Below are 22,455 nucleotides of genomic sequence, written 5' to 3' on the forward strand. Positions count from 1 at the left end.
AGGACGGACAAAATAATGGAAGAAGAAAGTGTTTATTTTAAAAACAAATCCATAATAAAATGAGTGCTGCAAAATTCAACAGTTTTAATATTATACACAGTAGCAAAAGACTCCTGCCGACCTGAGCGAGGATGTCGGACTGATTCTTCACGGGTCTGCCGTGTTGAAAAATACTCTGGGCAGAAGGAAAAAGGCTGCAGAGCAGGACACACAGGCGGAGAAAACTCCCGTGTTTGTATAAGGCAGAGGCAAAAATGGTGGGGATTGAAGTTTATACATTACCAAAATATAAAACTCATGCCATCCCTTCTTGACAATGTTAATGTGCGACATCACAGTATTTCGAAGCACAAAGGCACCTCTTTTTTTTTGATCAAATCATAAATAAAAGTTTTAGAGGAAATAAAACTTGGCCTCAAAATAAAAAAAAACGGGTCTGTTGCTTCACACTCAAAAACATCTGTATGTACACTTGTTACATGCTGACAGTTTAAAATGGTTCAAGTTTTAAATTTTCTTTTTTCCAAAAGCAGAATCAGCAATATATCTCTGTACAATTATATTAGTCTATTTAAAATCAATGAGCCCTACTATACTCCAGCTGGTGTTTACATCCAATTCAACCAGAATGGACAGATTGCAGCAGTTTTCCTGAGTACAGTGTGACCAGCGCCGGTGCTGGGCTCTAAATACTGCATTGTCCTTCTCCAAAGGCCGCTCAGCTCTTCTCTCTGTATGTGGGGGGAGGGCAATGTAACAATCTAATAACCGACTTGGACTACAGAACCGCATGCCTGAGCTCCCGAGTCCAGGTGAAAGACACTACGAGATGGAGGCCCTGAATGACAGAAAAGGTGCCTTGATAATTCTTTTTTTTATATGTTTAAACAAGAGCAAGACATGAAAGTTAGAGGGGAACATGTTTAAAATGTGGAGAAAAAAAAAAGAAAAAGGAAATGGACTTCCTGGCGTCCGGTGAGCTCACTATATTTACATGAGAAGGGATTCCTGAACCCAGGACGCGCTGAAGCTGCCCAACACTCAGACTGGGAGTTTAAGAGCCGAAGGCGGACGCAAGTGCGATGACCAGGATAAAGATGAGGACGGCCAAGCACACGGCGATCCAAATCTTCTTCTGCACGGTGAGAGAGAGAGGCCAGGCAACATTAGCAAAGTTCCAGTCAGTTTTAATGTCACACTCAGGCTGTTTTCATCATTCATATCCGACTCGTACCTTGCGCGCCTTCTTCTGATACGTCACCGCCTGCTGGGTGTTTTCCTTGGCCTTCACCACGTAGTCCGACGACTGTTTGATGTTGGCTTCGATCCGGTCCACCATCTCCCCCTGCGGGAGGCAGTAACACCGGTTGGAGCCTTGAGGATGACGCTAGAGCAGGGCTCACCAACACCAGGTGGCTCTACGCTCTAAACGAGAACAATATTTGTGTTGGTCCTCCTCACCTGAGCCTCCACCTCCATGGCCAGATACTGGAACATGTCATGCAGGTCCTTGATACTCTTCTCCAGCTTCCGGATCTCGTCGTGCCGAGATTCAATTTCATTCAGCGCCTGCTTTGTTGCCTTGGCATCGATCAGGATCTGTGGAGATGGCGTCCGCGTGAACCGTGTTGCTTGCTGCAATCAGGACTCTGAGGACAACTGGTTCTGAGCAGGCAAATTTGCGGCTACCAGCGGGATTCTTGGACGTATAAATTGCTACAGACATCGGAGGAGACTTTCCGAGGACTGCTTACCGAGACAGTTGTCCAGTTTGAGCGATAAAAGCAGACTGCAACATAGCGAGTTTGTCAGAATATCAGTCACATCTGCCAAATTATTACAGGTTTTGCTACAGTGTTCAATATTTTGTTCCCGCATTAAAGTCCATCTTCATTCATCTTAGTATCTTCCAGAGTTCCTCCTGCAGATTTATCATATTTCTGAAAGACACCTTCATGTGTGTCTGTGTTGTGATTTTCAGACACTGAACTCATGTGTGTGTGTGTGTGTGTGTGTGTTGACACCCCGCCCTGTGGACTTACATTCTGAGTGAAAACGTCCGTCTGTCCACTCTCAAGCATTGTGTCCAGCTCATCATCTGTCACATTGGTCCCGGCTGAGGAAAAAGACCAGCATTCATAATGGCCATGCATTAATATATCAATAAATAAACAAACACATGTACCAATTCATTGATCCACTACAATATCACCCTGAGAGTAAATGTGTGAATGTTGTATTTCTGTGTTTTGGGTGTATAAAACATAGAAATGAGGTCAAACTGCATCTCACACATGTAAAACGTACAACAATTACACATGCTAAAGTTGCTCAGTTCCACATTTAATACAATGATACAATGATTTACTAAAACTTGGGACTTTGCCCTCTGGTGTTTGTTATTCATGTTCCAAAACAAAATGTACTTTCACATTAAATCAACATGACATACTGTGGGAGCATTAAGCTAACCATTATATTACTGCTGTGTTAATTGTCCAACCAACCAGATCAGCGCTGAGGCTTTCGTTTCATTTCATTCTTTGAACCGTTTCCTCTGCATCTTTTTTGAAGTTCACTCAACAGTCATGCAGGTGTTTCCTGATCTTTTCAGTCTCTCATGACTGACATGTCATGCAAAAAAATACATTTGAGATTTCTATTTTTCAGACGTTAATTAAGGTTAAATACAATTTAAAGGTCATCCAGTGAATCCTGATGTTTCTTGATGCTGCAATATTTCTCTTTTTGCATATCAGCATTAGGCAGCTGATAAATGCATTGATTTCTAACACAGAATATGTCAATGTATAGTATATTTCAGTATATTTCAGTGTGAATGTGGGTGCAGGGAGGTTGGCGTATGAACACATTCTATTGATCTTCAGAAAAGAGAAGAAAATGCACGTGGTTTGCCATCTACAAGTTGAGCAATTTGTGTGTGTGTGTGTGTGTGTGTGACAAAACGCTGCTGTGACGCAACTCGCCACAAGTTTCCTCATGTACTCACTGATCTTGAGCTGCCTCTGAATCCGCTCAACGTTTCGGTCCCGGTACTGAGCCTGGATGGTGTTGCAGTGGCCCATCAGCTCCACAAACTCTTTGGACAGGACGCCGTGCTGGAGGGAGGGGGAGAGAGAGACAGAGAGAGAAAGAGAGAGGCGGCATCCTGGTCACTGCGCTGCATGTTAACGAGATTCACAGCAGAAATCCCACAGCAGCCACTGTGTAAAATGTTGCAGAGACTTCTGCGTCAAAACATGCTCAAATGCATTATCAGCATCGGCAGGACACATTTCAGTCTGTTCCTTCAAAATAATATTTACAAGAGAATTTCTCACACACACACACACACACACACACACACACACACACACACACACACACACACACACACACACACACACACACACACACACACACACACACACACACACACACACACACACACACACGGCTGTTTACAGAAGAAATTGTGCCATTAAAAACACAGTGAAACCGGTTCTTTCACTCTCAAACTCTGGTTATCTGTTCCTGACTTGTGTTTACACAAGGCATTTTCTTCCAGAAGCCAAAGCTAAAGACACACAATAACATCGCGTCACAATAATTTAAAAAGAAAAGGTGGTGGCCACCAAAAACAGAATCAAAGAGTCAACCTGAGTCCGCTGCATCCGGACATTTATGGGAATATATTTGCCGTCCTCCTCTCCCTTCTTCATTTCAATGCCTTTAAGAGAAGACACGTGTCAGGAAGGTAAAAGCATGAATCCCTTTAGTTTAGTGAGTTATTAGCGGCCGCCACCTACTCTTCAGTTTCCTCTGAATCTGACCAGCGAGGGTCTTGATCTCCTCTCGAAGGGTCTGCAGCTCTTTCTTCATACCTGAGACACACACACACACACACACACACACACACACACACACACACACACACACACACACACACACACACACACACACACACACACACACACACCTCATCATTTCAGAGTAGACACTTTTTCTTCTCTTTAGGTTATTTGAAGGTTGTCTTTTGCATTTGGGTGTTTAGACTTGGGCCCGGTCGTGGCGGCCCGGCTGATCCGACTCACTGTCCTCTGGCAGGGCCACGCCGAGCACCGTCTTCTGCTTGTTTTCCAGGTTGGACACCATCTCTCGGAGAAGGCTCAGCCCCTTGTGGATTTCTTCCACCTACAGACGGAACAGGAGACCGGCCCTAATTATAGTGCTCAAAGGGCAGGTGTGTTGCTGAACAGTGACACAAAGTGAAAGTGTTACTAACAATTAACTATAAGCAATCATTAAATCCCTCTTTGCCCAAAATGTTGCTTTGATCCAACGACCGTCACAAATAACAGTTCTGCACAAATGCACACGTTTGAAGCGCAATGGAACTCTCATCAGTTCATCTACACACACTGTAAACTGGAGTTATGACCACACGGAAGGAGCAAACAGTGGGAGGACTTGAAAAGACACGTGTGGTTGGCATGATTATAGGCAGAGTAAGAGCAAGACGGAGGAAGCGCACCTTTTTCAAGAAGACCTCGTTTTCTTTCTCCTCTTTGGCTGAAGAGGCTCCAGATCTGACCAGAGCTTTGCCCTCGTCGTCCTCATCTGACGCGTCGGCATTCTGTTCCCACGTTCACAAGCACGGAAACAAAAACACGACTCTTTAGGTTTAGCGGTCTGTGAGTCTATCGCAGACGAAAGAAATAGATAATCAACATGATGAGCAGCTGCAGCCGCGCCGAGTCTTTGCGGCCCCGGGGACAGGGCTGAAACGGAAGTAGACAGGGAAATGTCTCTGAGGTAAACGACACACTCACAAACTCGTTAAAACATGTTTCTTTTATGATCACATTTGTTTTGCTGAATCATAACTGCTGCTAAACGTGTTAAAGTTGGAAGCTCAAGTTAACGGCCGGACAGTCAGACGACATAAAGCTGGAACTCGGCGGAGTTAGCACGCCAGGGGTACGAAGGCTAATGCTTATCGCTAACTTTCCTCACTCACGTTTCCCAGCTCTTTGGTCCGGTCCCGCATTTTTCAGGGTGAAGCAGACGCTGTGCCGGGATTCGTAAGGCCTTATTCCAAACAGAGGAAGCGACAAGGAAAGGCGTGGAGTTTCTTCGAATGTCATTCAACAAATAAACTCTATGAGATGGGCACTTTTTCTTCGGTGGTAAACGTCTAAAACATACACTCACCTGCGCCCCCCTCTGACAAAAGCTGGTGGTTGCACAGAGGGGTGGTGTCATTTGTTTATTTGATAAAAGGTATTATTGATGTATTAAAGGATTATATAAATAGTCAGCGAATGCATCTTAATGATAACTAATTGTTATGTGAGAAATAATGTTATCATTTTGAGCTATGATGGAATTTCTTTGTGTGTGTCTGTGTCTATTGGGCACTCTAAAATATCAGCAATTGTAACTAATGTTATTATTATTATTATTATTATTATTATTATTATTATTATTATTATTATTATTATTATTATTATTATTAGAATGGAAGCGTTTTTGACTTTAGAATAAATTAACCTGTGAAGCAGAGAGTTTTTGGAGTCAGAGGCAAGTTCATTCATCAACAACAACAAATGTAACTACAGTTGACCAAAAAAAACCAAAACCAAAACCCAAACAAACCTTGATTTTGAAATATTTTTTGGTAAATTAAATTTTAAATACTACTTAAATTCCACGTAATCTGAATATGATAACCTTATGGAATATAGGGAAATTGATATTTTCAGTTGTTACTTTCAGGACCTCTCAATTGATTAAATACTGTAGATTACAGTTGCATCATCCTTTAATATAATATTTTCCAAGAACCATCGCATCATAACAATAAAAAGAATAGATTTTATTTATATGGCACTTTACAGTAAGTAAATCTCAGAGTGCTGCAAGAAACCATAAAACCAACAATAAAACATAAATAATCAAAACAACATCGTAACGCCTGTTCTACACAAGCTTGTAGAAAAAAAAATCTATCTATCTATCTATCTATCTATCTATCTATCTATCTATCTCTACGTGTGTGAGAAAAAGAGCGCGAGAGGGGCGGGGGGGCGGACGAGGGGCGAACATCTCCCAATCGGAAAATCTCCCGAGTAAACTGCATTTCCCATCGTGCACCAGCGGAGAACGTCGTGTCGCCAGCGAGCTGTCAGTGTCGGCGGAGAGAGGGGCAGAGTCATCGGTCCAGCGGCATCTCAGGAGCGGATGACAGAGAGCAGGAGTCCTCGTCGGCACCATGGCGGGGATTTAGCTCGACGCGTCCGCCGAACTGGATGTTTAAAGGCCGAAGCTCGTCGTCTGCCGTGGGATCGGCGCGGAGAATCGACTTCCATCCATCAATGAGATATGCGGAGTGGCCGCACCGCCGGGTGGTAACGCAGAAAAACGCAAGATGAAGAAGCAGTTCAACCGAATGAGACAGCTCGCCAACCAGACGGTGGGCAGGTAAGAAGCTGGGGGAAAAGGACGAGCCGTCTGTCGTGTTTTATTTCCTCCGAAGCCGAACGTGTCCGAAGTGGTTGAGTCGGCGCTGCTCGGCTGGTTTGATGCGCAGTAACGCATTTAGCTGTCAGCGCGGGTCACGGTTGCACAGTGTGACCGCGTCGGGCTGATTGATTGCGCTCAGCAGGGAGGAGCGTATCCGCACACGGATGCGGAGGGAGAGAGCGGACGTGGTACCCAGAGGGGCGCCCGGGCTGCTGCCCACTGGGTGGCTGGCGGGGTGGGTCAGGGCACCGCCGGGCTGCGTGATGCTGACATGAGTGCGGTCAAATGCTTGAGGTTTAACTTGGAGTTTGGGGGTTGCAGGTGCTTTTGAGGTAGACACACGTTCACCTCATTTTCTGATCGACTCAATTTAAAATTGATTTCATTCCTAAGCAAAGGCATTAGACCAGGAGCGGAGCGGGTGGGCAAACTTTTTGGGTGGGCCACAATGGGTTCTGAGATGTGACAGAGGGGCCGGAGCAGCAGCAGATGGATGGAGTGTTTTGATGACCAACCTCAAAGGAGGAAAAGCATATCATAGGATATGTAGAAAACGTGTTTTCATTTCAATTGAAAATGAACAAAAGCAAAGTTACAACAATATCTTTGTCAATGTCTTGAAATGACATTGACAATGTCTTTGAAGCCCCATTGTATTTAGCTCTTTATTGAAATGACTCTTAAAACACTATTCTAAACACAATTTCCTCAAGTTCGGAGGGCCGGATTATAAATCTTAACGGGCCGCATATTGCCCCCGGGCCGTAGTTTGCCCATGCCAGCAATAGACGGTTTTGATTACACTCTTTGACCATTAAGGCGTTTGCTAGAAGTTCCTATAACTGATTATAATGCTCTGGTTTGATTTTTCCAAGCACATGATGTTCTCTGTCAATAATGGAACTATGAGCTTCTTTCTGAGAGTGTGATGAAAGGTTTGACACCTCTCGTGCCTTAGGAAGTCTGATTTTGCACACTGAAAAGTAGTGGGGAACTTTTTGAAAATACTCTTGGACTAAATGAATTCAAGTTATTGTGGTGACTGGTGATCCTAATGAGGACATTGTTCTGGCAGTTTGACTGATAACCCTTCTTTACAGGCAGTCATTCTATGAAAATTATATGTCTGAGAGATTCATGGATCATGTAAATGAGTACAAGCATGATGCATTAAGTCATCATTCACAGCCTGGCCCAATGCAATAATGTTACCACTGGGCATCTCTTAAAAGTATTGTTTGTTTTCAATTCAATTCAATTCAATAAACTTTGCAAATAGGTCGTCATTAGGTGCAGATCTCTTTACGGGGATTATTTATTTATCCTTCCTACAAGTAATTATCTTGAAGTTGCAGTGAGAGTGCAGGTTGTGTTTTCACAAAGTCAGTTCTACCTTGTGTTTTGTACTGGATGGTATATAAAATTGGTATCTCTTGAGAGAGGGGAAGACAATCTAAAATTCACACAAGTCCTCTTTGGAAATACAAAAACCAGCACCGTTTCATACATGATGACACTGATGGTCGAGAAAGTGACTGATACGTACATCCTGGCAGCATAAAGCTGCATCAAATCACGTGTAAACGTGACAGTTCTTAGATTTTTTTTATTAGCAGCACATCCACTTTCTCCTGCGAGGCTTGATACCCCAGATAAACGTGGAGCTTGTTAATCTCTCAGTCATGTCCCGAGGCGCACTGAATTATCTCCGCCAAACATGAGCCATTTTTTTTGGCTCCCACAGTTTAACACAAACCCCATATGTCTTTTTAATCATGAAGTGGAACTGGATGGTCCATGTCAGATGAATGTTGCAGTGTTATTTCTTGCTATTGTAGCGTGTGAATCCGAGCCACCAGGGAGCTGAGTTCCCACTGAGGAGGTGCAGCTCTCGGTAGGTGTCGTTGCCTTTGTCTCCTCTCCTTGCTTTTATTTGTCAACCCCACCCTTAACTCGTGAAATGAAAGTGAGCGTCAGCAGCGGTACTTGGCTGTTCGGCTCACCTGCCGTCGTGCCCTTTGTTGCAAAAGCTTGAGGCTGTATAACCGTCGCGGCTCTTTCTGCCTCGCTCAAACCCGTCAATTTACTTTGACTCGTCGCCGCTCCGAGACCCATGTCTTAGATCACACATAGCTGAGATGGCGCAAGGGCGCTAAGACCTGTTTTTTTTTTTATACTTGGCCGGCGGCACTTATTGACAAAGCCTCGTACACTGGAAAGGATTTGGTGTCAAGCTGTGTTGTACCTCGCATGCCCACATCTCAGACTGCAGGCGGAGGTGCTGGTAAAAATCAATGGGAGCGGTATTACTGCAGCTGAGGGCCATTGGAGTGGAGCTGGAAGAGATAGCAGAAAAATACCTGGAGGGCTTTCGACCATCATTAAAAAACTGGGGAAAAACAGTGTCGTTTGGCAGGAGGAAGTGCGGTTGGCCTGAACACATCCATCTGAGTGATTCTTTGGAAGTAGGTAAACTTGCGAGTGCTGGTGTGCACAGGGCGAGGTCAGCTGCTCGCCGGTCCTCCCATCAGCTGCCTAAGAGCCGCAGCAGTGCAGCCCAGCGAGGCAGAACGTCCTGGTAATGAGTTTCAACCTGCTTCACCAGAAGCAGAACAGAAGGGCCAATTAGTCACATTTAGAGGGGGGGAGCCTCCGACGTGACGCCTCACCGCTGGCTCGGCGGCTCGCTCGTGATATTTCCTCCATGACCTTGGCAGCGGGTTCTCCAGGTCTGTGTCGAAGGCTCCTTATGCCCTGCGAATTCATGAATAATTGAACCCAGCGTTTTAGACAACGAGGAGAATTAGTTGGGTCGGGGGATTAGCACAGTTCATTATAGCCTTTAATTAATTTATTTTGAATTATAATACAGTATGCCTCACTAGTAATTGTAATGCAGCAGCCATTTTTAGGTGTTGTTATTGGTTTCGCTCAATTTGTTTGAATGTTTCTCTGAGATGTTGGATTTTCATGGATTGTTGAAACGTTTGATGAGTTATTATTGTCAATCCTTTCAGATTTCGGATGGAACGTTCCCCAAATCCATTGGATTTGTTTCACATGTCCATCTGGGGAAAAGCCCATGTGGAACATTTGAACAGGGGAGAGCCTCTGAAATGAAAAACTGCAAGGTGATTGGATGAACTTCATGTTGTTATGTTCATATAGACAGCCAGTCATATTCCTAACTGCTCGTATTGCTTGTTACTCCTCTTCCCATAAGAAATGGTATCCACTGCGGATGTAACTGCCAATGTTGCAGTTTCCTCGCTAAAATCTTCACAACCGCCATTATAAGCTCAGTTTCCTCTAAATGTTGCTCTTCTTCTGTGGTTTCAGGGAGAGCCCGTTGCAGTTTTTACTCTCACTATCATATCCTATCACAATGAATGAACTCAAACCGGATTCTATTATTATTATTATTACTATTATTACTATTATTATTTGAGAATTTCAAAGTGGAGGAGCAGAATTTCGCACTTGAAATCTCACTGATCCAACTCATGTAGCCGATATGACAGAAGCTTTTTGTTCTTACAAAAAAAACAGCAAATGCTTAATTTTTCTATGACAGTGGTGTTGCAGTGGTCAGAACTGTCATCTCACAGTAAGAAGGTTCTGTCCACAGGCTTGGGGACTTTCTGTGTGGAGTTTGCATGTTCTCCTTGTGTCTGCGTGGGTTCTCTCCGGGTTCTCTGGCTTCCTCCTACCGGTCCAAAAACATGCATGTGAGGCAAAGTTGGAACTCTATATTGACTGTGTGTGTGAGCTTGAGTGCGAATGGTTGTCGGTCTTTCTATGTGGCCCTGCCATGAACTGACGACTTGTCCAGGGTGTCACCCTGCCTTTGCATCACAGCTGGAGTCGGCTCCAGCAGACCCGCCACCATCCTGAGTGCAGGAGAAAGTAGCTATAGAAAATGAGTGAATGGTTCCATTAAAAATATTAAAGTTTTGTATTATGTTCAGTGACAGAAATTTAGATTCTGTGTCATGAACAAAGTGAATCTATATGTCACAGGTTGGATTTTAATTGAAGCAAACAAAGTAAATCATGCTGTGCGCAGACTGGGTGTCCATACTTTTCACCTGCTCTTCTTTCGAGCAGTCGAGTGACATTTGAAGCCTCTGAAATTGCCTTTATGTCTCTAAAATGTAGCTTCTCTGTGCTGCAACACTGCGTGCGAGCATCCTCAGACTAATGAGGCATCATGAAGACTGGGCCGCACTGCTCCACTTTAAGGATATAGGTCAGCAGAGGTTCAGACACAGTAAAATTCATCTGTAAAACAGTGACCATTAATCCCACGTAATGCTGCGTAAACTGTGACTGAATGAAAATGTGTAACTCAGGCATGAAGGGGGCGAACCCTAATCCCCAGTTTGGCTCCATCAGTTGGGCTGCAGCGTATTTTTAACTCATCCTCCTTTACAGATCATTCTGCTCCAGGGCCGAAAGTCCCTGTGTTTACCACACATTTCCGTCTGGGAAAAAAAATCATCCTGGTTAACAGGACGATGTCGAGGTGAGATGAGGCTGAAAACATTTTTGAAATAAAATGCTGTAAAAAAGGAGTTCTCCTAGCTGTCAGCAAACAAATATTCTTTTTCTTTCAGAGAAGAGCATTCACGCTGCAGCTGAGAAAACTGTTCCCTCCAGAATTTACTAAACTCATTACCAATTGCTTTTCCACAATTGATTCAAGTGAGTGGAAAAATTGCACATTTTCTGCTCAGCCCTCAAAAACACAGGCACGCTCACCAGTCCATGCACTGTTGTGATGCTTTGGCAGAAGTTGTCATTTGGACCTGGACATGATGTCACCTCTGTTATTGTTGCTGTTGTTAGTTACTGGCACTTGGGAGCCACGCACAAAGTGACAAAATGCGTTTGAAAGTGATGTAAAATGTATCTACAGGAATCAAAAGCTGGCTGTTAAGTGCAAGCTGGGGGAGAAGTGATGGAACCCGCCGTGCTTGTTAGTTGTGCCATGTGACAGCAGGACAGCGGGGGAGGAAGAGCGGGACGTCCCTCTCAGGGACCTCCATCCTGCCCGTGACACAGTTTCACCAGCGGGCCTCCAGCTCAGAGCTTAACTATTCAGCAAGTAGCAACCAAGAAGTGTTTAGAACATAGAATGAAATTAAACGTGCATGTTGTTGCCATCAGAGCAGCCGGAAAACCTGACTACTTGTGTCCACAGCTACGTCTAATATGGCAAGAAAATCAGTGCAGGAATCAGTCAAGAAGTTGTGTCTCTTTTACAAAGGTAACATGAAATAGAAATAGAAAAACACTTTGCTAGAATGTAGTAGCAATACACACTTGCTTACAACTCACTTATAACAGCTGCGTAATATTTGTTGATATTTTGCAGTTGTTGTCATATTGTGAGTTGTGTCGCATGTCGTATTATTCCAAATGGCTCGGAAAGGTGAAATAAATCACACCAGTCCTGGACTGTTGGAGCATCCAAAGATAATGAAGCTATTTGTTAAACGTGTTAAATGTGTGTTGGGGTGTGTGTGTGTTTGTGTGTGTGTGTGTGTGTGTGTGTGTGTGTGTGTGTGTGTGTGTGTGTGTGTGTGTGTGTGTGTGTGTGTGTGTTTTAATTTCACTGGCATCCTCAGGATTTGATGATTAATTGCCCTCTATGTGGTACATAATTAGTATTCATTGCAAAGTGACTTTAGCTACTATAGATAATGGGGTGACGTGACGTTGGGAACTGTGTGAAATAAACTTGTGGTCAACTGGTTGTTGTTCATGCTAACTTTGTGAGGGTAGCGCTAGCCTGACACAGGTGACGTTTTGTCATTCATTTATTAATAGGGTCTGCATTTTATGTTTCAATGAACTAATTAAAACCACAGTGGTGAAGAATTACATTCACATCTTTGGGAATAATTGATTGATAAATTGGCTTTTAATGGCAGCTTAGGCTCCATCTGCTAACTGGGTCCCCTTGCGGGTCCCACTCTGCTGATGTTAGCCACCGAGCAGTCATCAGAGTGAGAATAAAGACAGAAAACACAAACTGGAAAGAACTGTGCTAGCAATATTTCGTCATTGTTTGAGGCTTCAGCTCAAGACTAGCTTATTTTCTGCTAGCTTTACATCTCTAACCGATATCCAGGAGTTGCATTCGGGGTAAATAGATGCTGCACAATGGAAGGACATATGGACCACCCTGGTTCTGCCCCTTCTGCTTGCCCTTCCACTGGCACCATCCTCTGGTGGCATCTCGCCGTCCTTCGCTATAAAGTCATGGACTGTTCAACCTTGAAGGTGATCAGCATAGAGATGACAGGGGATTTTTATTGGCTGACCAATGTGCCACCACAGGCTGTATTTGAATCATTTATTTATGAATTGGAATTGAGCAATAAATGGAGAAAGCACCAGCAACAACGACTGGTGGAAAATTACTGTGATCAGATTTCTGACTCTCTATTCAGACGACATGTATTTTTCCTGCAGTTGGCTCCGCCCTCTTCCAGTGCTGTAGATATCTGACATATATTGTGGCATATCTATAAATGGAACACTGAGAATCAAATGTTCGGGCAGGATAAAAGAGAGCCTCAGAACAAATTAATTCAGTTTCAGTTGAATAGATTTCCGTTACAATGAATGAACTCATTTTTGCAATAATGATATTCAAATTTTGTTTTGAAAGGCAGTTATTCAAGCTGCTCACCTCAAATTCAAAAGTAAAGGGTATTTAGTGGCACATTTATTTCAGCCCAAAACATAAGCCTGACCTCTTTCATCATACATCCATCCCTCTCCACTCTGGAGAGGATGCTGTTTGTGAAAAACTGAATTTACAGTCCTGAAAGTCTTCAGCCGGTTCTGCCTTTGGAGCAGGACCAAGAAGGAGGAGGTGGGACGTCTTCTTTCTTGGTCTGGCTGGGACGTCATTTTTGGGTGAGACCAGTGGGAGTCAGACGGCAGGAATTTGCCAGTGGGGAGGTTTTTAGTGTGTGACGATGGAGCTGGGAGCCACATCAACACACGCTCAGCTTCCCCTGCTTCGCCTGGAAATAGCTGCTTTCTCTATAAGCGTCTATAAATTACAAATACCAACCCCCCACGCCTGACAATTTGAGAACAGTGATGAGAAATGCCCCTGTTTCTGTGGTCTTAACCCTTTTGGCTTAGACCGACACGCGCAAAGAAGATTTTGATGGCAGGACCAAGCCTCTTAGGGGACTTTCCAGAGCCAGATTTCTTCCTGCACCCGATAAAGAAGACAAACCCTGAATGTCCATGAGGCCCCACAACAGTTCGTTGACCGGCCCTCTCTGACGTCACGAGGCAGTGACACACTCCAGTGTAATGAGTGAAGAAAGCAGGTTTTGTGGTGTCCTCAGACACACCCACACAGCTGAGGCAACTGCTGTCGCCCAGTTCTGTTGCCTCTGACGTCACCCGGCCCGTTACAGCAGCACCCCACCTTTCCTGTGTGCCGGACGGGGAAACGTGAGCTCAGCTGCGACGGGTTCGCACCTTGCTTTAAAAACACGTGTTAGTCTATTAAAACACGGGCAGCTGAAACCCGAGTGCTCCACCCACACGTGAGGCCCATACAGGAAATGACATCAGGGCCAAAGGAGAGAATGAGCCCCCTGGAGGTCCTGTGAGGGAAGAAGGACCTCCCTCTAAGAAGATCAATTCATGTCAATAGAAAATGTAAGAATAAAATAAGTCTCCATAGTGTTTTTTTTTATGGAAGTGTGTTGCTGCCATACTAAAAAAAAGGAGCTTTGTACTATGTAATTCCGTGAAAGTTTCTCGTTTTTATGTGATCATTTTTATGAGATAGTTTTTATGTGATTACATGAAACTGCCACGTTGTTTCATGATCGTAAAGGCTCAGCATCGCTCAGTTTTTAATTGACAGTGTTCACGTTATTTCATGATAACAAGTTGAAACCTAACTAAAAGTGATGTTGATGTTGGAGCCCAAATGTAAACAAGCACCTTTCCAGTTTTTCCTCTCCACTCGTCTGAGGCGCCTCCCTTCTCGGGCTGCGTCTCTGTTGTGCAGATTATTTGAGGCGTCTCGCCCAAAATGTCTGACTCAGCGGCTCTCACATCAGCGAGGCTCGGAGCAGACTGTCTGAAATCATCCGCTGGGGGAGAAGAGAGGAGTGAGGAGGAGAGGAGAGAAGCTCCTCGTTATTAATATGGCGTCTCTCTCAAAGCGAGACGCATTCGTTCATCTATCGCTCTGATGGTGGCGGGTGGGAAAAAAAACTTCCCTGCCGTTTTCTCGCTTCTCATCCCTATTTTCCTCGAGTCGGCATCTTGTGGAGAAGTTTTTGAAGGGGAGCAGCCGGGAGGATAATGAACAGGTTATTGCGCGACATCTCGTTGTGGAAATCACTGACAGCGTGAGAGATCCCAGCTGCCAGGGGGCGTGGCCTCGCCTCCTCCCACATATCCATGTCTGTAAAACTTTAATGGGAAGTCGACCCCTCGCGATTCAGGTGTGCGTGGTCATGTGACCTGAGGGCCACAGGTGAGGAGGACACGCACCAGACGGAGAGTCTCTCTCTCTCTCTCTCTCTCTCTCTCTTCCTCTCTCTGTTCACCTGGTGGCTTCACATTTTCCCATCTCACTTTTCCCCCCCAGAGGGATTGTTGTTGAGTCTACCCCACTGTCAGTCTGTGCAATGAAGTCTAACCACTGGTGCTGGCTTCAAGGCAGATCAAAAAATATGTGTGTCGGAAAAGAAGTGATGAAAATCACATGGAGAAGAAATGCTTTAGTTTATAAAAACTCATTTTAAGGCAATAGGCAGTGTGGAAGTGGGTGGCAGCTCACCTTGCTCCCGATGATGTCATTGGCTCAATATGCAAGCGTGCTAAGCTAGGAGCTTTTGTTTTTGCTAATGGGCAGTGAACAGGGAGAGGAAGAGGAGGCCGGCCTCTATTTTTTCTGTCAAAGAAAACTTGGAGATATTAAATTTCATTGAAACCAAATGCCTTATGTCCCACTACACCATGTGCTGATGTCTTGTGTCCGAGTGTTGACTGTTGGATTTGGACGGATGGCTGGAGGCTCAGACTAGTTGACAACCTGAAAAAAAAAAACCCTGTCCCTTTTTCTCTCATTCCTACCCATTATGCTCCCAGCATGCAGTTTTCCTCTCAGTCAGTGATTCTCAGACATCGATCTCCTTAATAGACTCAGATCCACGTGGCCTCGCCCCTCTGCCCCCAGGATTCCATAGCAACAGCTGACTCATTCAGCAGGGGAGATGGTGATGCCAGTGTGCTGATAGGCTCCTTCAGGAGTCCTCTTCACAGGAAGGACATTGACAAGTCTGAGGCACTTGTGGTCAGTCCTTCAAATGAAGCTCTCACTCTATAATGGCTGTAGTATGAGATATCTCTAATTTGATGAATGGAAGCATATTCTTCACTGAGAGGAGGAGCTCCTGGTATGGGTCATTTTTGGCATTAAGCAACAATAACAGCCTTTTCCATCTCTGCGGGGCATCCTAAATTTTTGCTGGCCTCGTAAAACTCAAGTACAGCTGTTGATCTGCTAACTGAGCGTTTCTGCCCCCGAAACACAGCAGTCCTCCATAATTGAGTGTCATTTTACTGGAACAAAAATAAGCCAAATGCTGATTTTCTTCACCCCAACTGCCTCTTTTTTTTAAAGGAATGGCAAAGTATGATGAAAACCACTTTTAGGGGCTGGTTAGGTTTTAGATCGGCATGACGGTGCAGTGGTGTCTCCTCCCTGCAAGAAGGTTGTGTGTTCGATCACCGGGCCGGGGGCCTCTCTGTGTGGGGCTTGCATGCTCTCCCTGTGTCTGTGTGGGTCCTCTGCAGGTACTAGGAACATTCCAACATTCCAAAGACATTTGTGCAAAGCAAATTGGAGCTCTGAATTGTCTGTAGGAGTGAGTGCCTGCGATAAACTGGCGACTTGTCCAGAGTGTAATCCCTCCTTCAACCAGTAACAGCACCCCATGAATGACTTTTCACCCCACTTGGGAGACTCAGGTGTGAGAATTCCACTCAGTGGACAAACATGAACAGACAAGTAGAAATACAATAGAATAGAATAAAAGATAACGGACTGAAGTTAAATAGCTTTTTGTTTGGTAGTGTTTGGTAGTTTCTCTATGTTGGGGTTTGCGGCCATTTCATTTGTCCCTTGGGTGGGTTTCCCTTGGATTACACCATAGAATGTCATTTCAACCTAAATCCATTAAGTGGTGAGTAATAAATATTAATTTTGTTTTTCATTTTGCCATACTATCTTCATCAGAATCGTGGACCTTAATGTGCGTATTCGTAGATAGGAGAACCTTCCGCTGTAGCTTGTAGCTACTAATGTTCCCCCATATTCAGAAAGAGAGTTCGAGACGAGATTAGAAAGCGTCGCCGCACATGAAGTCATCCGCGCTGATAACATAATTAACCCCCTGTCCTGCTGCTGCCAAACCAGAGGAAGAAACCTTTGTCAGTCGGCTCTGCATCACTAGGGATGCTTGAATCCGTGAATGCAAGAGTGGAAATCAGCACATACAAGTTGAAGGCTCAAATAAAAAAATAAAATTTGTGAATTAAGATAGGATTAACTATTTTGTGGTCAAATCCAGTTTCAATGAAAGCAAATTAGAGTCTGCAGAAATCTGGTGGGCTCTCAGTTGAAGGCCTCTATTAGTCACAGTGCGACCGAGCGCTTTAATCGCTGTGTTATTCCAGTCCCACACAGCCACTCGTGACGACGAACCCAACCACACAGAGGTGGTTTTGCAGCTTTGTGACTCAGCCGCTGAGTCACAGGCAGGGAAGTCCTGCAGAAGTCAGTTGGCTGTGGGAAACACCCCGACTGTCCTGCTGGGACTGAGGGAGAGAGAAAAAAACCCACAGCCTTTTCCCAGAAGCAGTCGGGTCTTAGTGGGCAGGGAAGAGTGTTGACTCAGGCTGAGTTACATCATCCATCAGCGCTGGTTTAAGCAGCAGACCTACAAGCTGTAAAGTTGGCATCCACTAACAACTGACCTTAAACGCAGGGCGGAATGTTTCCCAAATTCATGGTGAAAAGCTCTGGTGTGTCACATTCCTATTGGCCAATGAGATTCCATCCCTGCCAGGGCCACTTGGTAACAGTGCAAGGCTTCCTATTGGCAGAGGTGGGAAGTTGCAAAATACAAATCCTTTTTGCTTGTGTACTTATCTGTACTTTTCTTGAGTATTTCTTTTTCTAACGACTCTTTACTTTTACTCCCTACATTTGTACACAAATGTGTACTTTCTACTTTTTACATTGTTATAGAGGTAATTGTCTGAAGTGGATCGATTTGAAGTATGCTATTGTGTACTTACTTACTTACTTAATTACTTATTTAGGCCCTTAACTCCACATGAAGCATAGGCAATTGGCAACTCTATGCTATTGTGTAGTTTAATATAAAAGTGGATCATATTTTAGAGGGAGATTACTTTAGAGTACTTTGGCAGAATTTCGCTGTGCAGCAGTCTCTTTTCTTTTGCCCCAAAGCTCGAGGCTTCCGTCACAAGCAAGTGGCTGTGAGAAACCCGCTGGGCCTCGCCAGAGAAGTGGGTCGGAGCTGTGTTAAGTCTGCCAGAGGAGCTCCGGCAAACCCAAACACTCAGGGATTTCAGGGCAGACATTGCTCAACTTCTATGAGAAGTGGAAGCTCAGTTGGGATCAGGCTGGCCACAGCGAATAGCCCTCTGATAAATGTTTGAATACCGCCCTGCCATCGCGGCGGCAGTCTTCAGGGTCGTCCTACATCAGCCGCTGACGGAACGCTCCAGCGGTGCGGTGGTGGTGTACACACCGAGGCCTTCACCGCCGACCTGTGATGACTCACAGAGTCAGTGAATCATGGTAACACCTGCTGTCGCTGTCACCAAAAAGGGTTCACAAGGGGAGATGACTAATAAAGTGTCCGCTGGCCTGCTAGCGGCGACGCTGGCGTCAATAAAAGGGATATGTTAGCCTTTCATTGTGACCAATAAAGACTAAGTGTTGATGTTGTGCAGCAAGGATGGGGGTGGGGGAGCAACAGCCCACTGTAACTCAACCGTGCTGTGGTGAGGTAGTCAGTTTAAGGCCTGTGCGATGTTGTGTGTGATGCAAACTGAGCACAGCAGGATTCTGGTTAAAGGAGGCGAGAGAGCGATAAATGTCTCCCTTCCGTGCTCACTGCTAGTGAAAATCAAGGGTTAGTCCCTGATGAAGTAGTTGGCTGATTTATCAGCCTTGTTATCTGGTGCTTCAGCTGACTTAGGGTCGTATCATTGGCATAAAGAACTGAATGTCTGTCGACACAACTGCACCGCCGCAGTAAACCGTGTCAAACAACTTTACTTGAGGTGTTGCCTTAAATGTTACAACATCTTTCGTATGACGAAATGCATGCACTTTATATTTCTAGTGATCATCTGCTCTTCATTTGAAAGGATGTTGAATGAGGTTCCTCCTACATCTTTCCTGTCGGTATTCTGAAAAAACTCATAAATTATGGATCTGCCCACTTGTTGGTGGTTGAGATTAAGGCTTTATCATAATATGAGTAGACTTGGATTTATTCAGAAATGCTGTTTGCTGTTTTGAGTTGCTTTGCATTATTTAACAACCAGAAAACGTTATGGACGCACAATATTTGCATATCTGTGCAAAATCTCGTGCCATTACATTTTTGCAGCCAAATCACAAGGATTTGAATTCTGAAACTCAGCGGTTGGAGCTGTTTTGGGCTGTCGGGACAAGACGGGACCAGTCAGTTCTGGTTTTGGTACTCCTGTGTCTACATCGCTGGAGAATCACTGATGGAACTGTAGAGAACTTCCTGTACTGCTCCCCTTCTCTTTCTCCTCCCACCGGTGGGACGGCCACAGCCAATCATCTACCTCCATCTGATCCTGTCCTCTGCTTACTCCTCTCTCACACCAAACAACTTCTTCTCTTCCTTTGCTCCGTCCATGAATCTCCTCTCTGCTCTTCCTCCAGGGCTCCTTCCTGCCAGTTCCAGCCTCTGCATTCTACTGCCGATATATTCACTAGCTAGGCACATGTCCCAAACCATCTCATTCTCTGGCTTTTCACTCCAAAACATGTAGTCCCTGTGATGTAGTCATTCCTGATCCTACCCACCCTGGTCACTCCCAAAGAGAAACTCAACATTTCAAGTTCCTGGACTCCACCTTGAAATTTTAACTCTGATTCACTCTGACAAGTATCAGAGTCTCTCTGTGTCCAGAGGGCCCGGCGGGAACACGGTGCAGGCTGTGACTCAATCAGTCAGACTCCCTCCCATTGCTTGAAAATGAATTTCTAGACAGCTGCGATGTGTCTCGCCGATTGAAGACGCCATTTGTGTGATGCTGAAAGTGAGCAAGAGTTCAACCCGAAGACGGTTTCGACGTGTCTCACCGGTTTTTTGTCACGTTTCACTCAGAAACGTGCACGTAAACATTGCGATGCCGTGAATGTAAGGACCTCCGACTCCTGTGGCGGAAATCTTTCACGCATGCCTTCTCCGGCATTCACTGTGAGATCGGGAATTCTTTTGATCAAAGCGGCAAAAAAAGGGACTTCAGCGCGCAATGTGTTTGTGTCATTGACACGCTTTCTTGCACATCTAGGCCTTCGTCACATTGTGGGAACTCTTGCGGAAGAAATGGAGTTATGAATTGAATCACCGCAGAGCTGTTGCAGCCGAGCTCGAAGCCTTTCGGGGGGGAAGGACTCGGTTTTGCCTCGGCCCAAAGAAGCAGGGACGTCGCTGTTGAAGTGGGTTGCGAACTAATCTAATGATAAAAACGACATATGTTTGCATCTGTGACCGTTCTCACATTAGGGGACCGGTTTCAATTGCCTGTAAATGATATTGCTAAGTGAAAATGGGTGTTTGTGTCTGTTCTATCCACTTTGTAGCTTCTGCTGTGTTGAAAGTCTATGTGCTCTTACACATTCCTGTGCTACTGTGTTGGTAGCTGTTTTCATCCATTCATTTTCTGCACCCACTTCTCCAGCACTCAGGGTTGCTGCAGCCTCTACCAGCTGTCTTTGGGAGAAGGCTGTGTCTCACGCTGAACAAGTCAGCACTTTATCGCAGGGCCACAGAGAAAGACAATCAAATATTGACCCTCAATCTCACTCCTACGGCATAAATTATTTTAGTGGTGAAATCAATAGCAGCTCAACCCATCTAAACTGAACCACCTGCGCTGACTTCAAGAAATTAAAGCTGTGCTCCCGAATGCAGTGACTTTCCACCTCTTTTGAGCCACGGCACATTTTTTACAGTGAAAAAAATCCCACACCACAAACCAAAAATGCCGTAAAATGACACTTTTTGGACAAACGATGACAATATAGTCTCTTCATTTGTCTATCCACGCTCAGTGTGAAACCTGGGCCTGTGTAGATGCACACAAAGCTGATATCCTGGCAAGAAAATAGACTTGATTACTCTACAATGAAACAGAATAATTTTTCTCAGCACGCATGAGCTTATCTCACGGTACACTAGTGTGCCTCCTCTGCTGTGTGCTCGCCTCCGTTTAAAGTCTTCCTTCAAAGACCGTAACGCTCAACCTTTTCGCTCACTCTTGGTCTTGGACACAGTGTGTGCCGAGCTGCAGAACAGTAGCAGGTCTTACACGGCCTCACCTCACAAGCCTCTCGTCTCATGATGTACTAGCGCTGAACAAAGCAAGTGTGTGTCCACGCGTGCGCGCGTGTGTGTGTGTTTCATATTCAGATGAGAAGATGAGGGCGCTCTGCCCGAGGGCCTCGCCTCTGAAGGCATCTGGCCCCCTGTTGCAGAGTCTCCGTAATGGTTGATGAAATCACAGCTGACATTTTGAAAAACAGGCGTCGTGGCCGCCCAGCGTCGGCTGAGTGAGCCGGCGGATAGTTTTCCGGCCGCGGCCACATACGCTGAGCAGTTTTTCCCACCTCGGCCCTTCTGCCTCCACTATCTTCCATACTTCCTCATGTTCGCTGCTGCTGCTGCTGCTGCTGCTGCTGCTGCTGCTGCTGCTGCTGCTGCTGCTGCTGCCGCCTCCTCCATACTTCGGCTCTGCCCTCCTCCTTCATTGCCGACCTTTTCTGGGCGCGAGTCACGGATGGCGAGTCCTCGGCGTCCGACGCGGCCGCTGCGTTTTGCCCAGCGAGGTGATGGACGCGCTGCCTCCTGTCTGCTGAAATATTCACTTGCTGCCTGATGCGGCTCGAGCCAAACACAACATACGCTGCTGTTTGAGGCTTCTGACTTGATCAGCTGCGATAACGGCGATGAATATTTCACGGTTACAGAATGTGGAATGTGGGTCGCGATGAGGAAGCAAGGCCTTGCGGGGAGTGCCATAAATATCTCTCCCTCCCTCTCTCTCTCCCTCTCTCTCTTTCTCTTTCACCCTCTCTCTCTGGTTTTAATGGTTGCACTTTATTAGGGCTGTGTGTGTGTGTGTGTGCGCGTGTCGCTCACAGTAACAGGTCCAAGGAAACCCAGAGGAGCCCAGAAGAGCCTGAGGGAAGGTGTCACTTCATCTGCAGCCTTTGGAGCAGCAGAAAAATGCCTATTACATCAGGCTCTGAAAAGTTCCATATAGAACAGGGGGAAAAAGTGACGAGTGAAGGAGAAGGTTGTGTTTGTGTAGTATCATAAACAACCTTCTCCTCCACCAACTTTGCGGTGCCTGCTGGGTTTAATCTAGGAAATCTACTTATTAGTTAATGAGATGGAGATGAAGGCGCACTAATTGCTTCTGTGATGCTAATCTTTGCACTTTGCTGTCAGAAGGGGTTTTGCTAACACCTCTGAGCTTAGCAAAATACGCAACATCTGGGAAGGTTTATCTTTATAGCGTAGCTTAGCATAGTGGTTGTTTTTTTTTATTTTTGTTTTAATGCCAGTATAG

General features: G+C 45.3%; 2 protein-coding genes across 3 annotated transcripts in view; one reads left to right on the forward strand and one right to left on the reverse strand.

Annotated features, from left to right (window-relative positions):
• Positions 1 to 16: 16 nt before the first annotated feature.
• stx4 (syntaxin 4) lies at positions 17 to 5,208 on the reverse strand. Its single transcript, XM_076034940.1, has 10 exons — positions 5,021 to 5,208; positions 4,535 to 4,636; positions 4,095 to 4,194; positions 3,810 to 3,884; positions 3,660 to 3,730; positions 3,011 to 3,119; positions 2,043 to 2,116; positions 1,462 to 1,599; positions 1,235 to 1,345; positions 17 to 1,135 (listed from the first exon to the last, which is right to left on the reverse strand). The coding sequence occupies exons 1-10, from the start codon at positions 5,048 to 5,050 to the stop codon at positions 1,055 to 1,057; spliced, it is 891 nt and encodes a 296-aa protein (XP_075891055.1). The 5' UTR covers positions 5,051 to 5,208; the 3' UTR covers positions 17 to 1,054.
• Positions 5,209 to 6,094: 886 nt separating this feature from the next.
• LOC142893939 (rho GTPase-activating protein 44-like) overlaps positions 6,095 to 22,455 on the forward strand; it is a 53,086-nt gene continuing 36,725 nt past the window's right edge. Inside the window, exon 1 of one of the 2 annotated variants that reach the window (XM_076034948.1) lies at positions 6,095 to 6,483. In XM_076034948.1, the coding sequence (XP_075891063.1) occupies positions 6,431 to 6,483 (53 nt within the window). In that variant the 5' untranslated portion in view covers positions 6,095 to 6,430. The remainder of the gene's footprint in view (positions 6,484 to 22,455) is intronic. The other variant, XM_076034953.1, reaches the window with a different exon arrangement.

The sequence above is a fragment of the Nelusetta ayraudi genome, unplaced genomic scaffold (genome assembly GCF_046127955.1).
Source record: "Nelusetta ayraudi isolate G7.1 ecotype Tasmania unplaced genomic scaffold, CSIRO-AGI_Nayr_v1 ptg000042l, whole genome shotgun sequence".
Taxonomy (NCBI): Eukaryota; Metazoa; Chordata; class Actinopteri; order Tetraodontiformes; family Monacanthidae; genus Nelusetta; species Nelusetta ayraudi.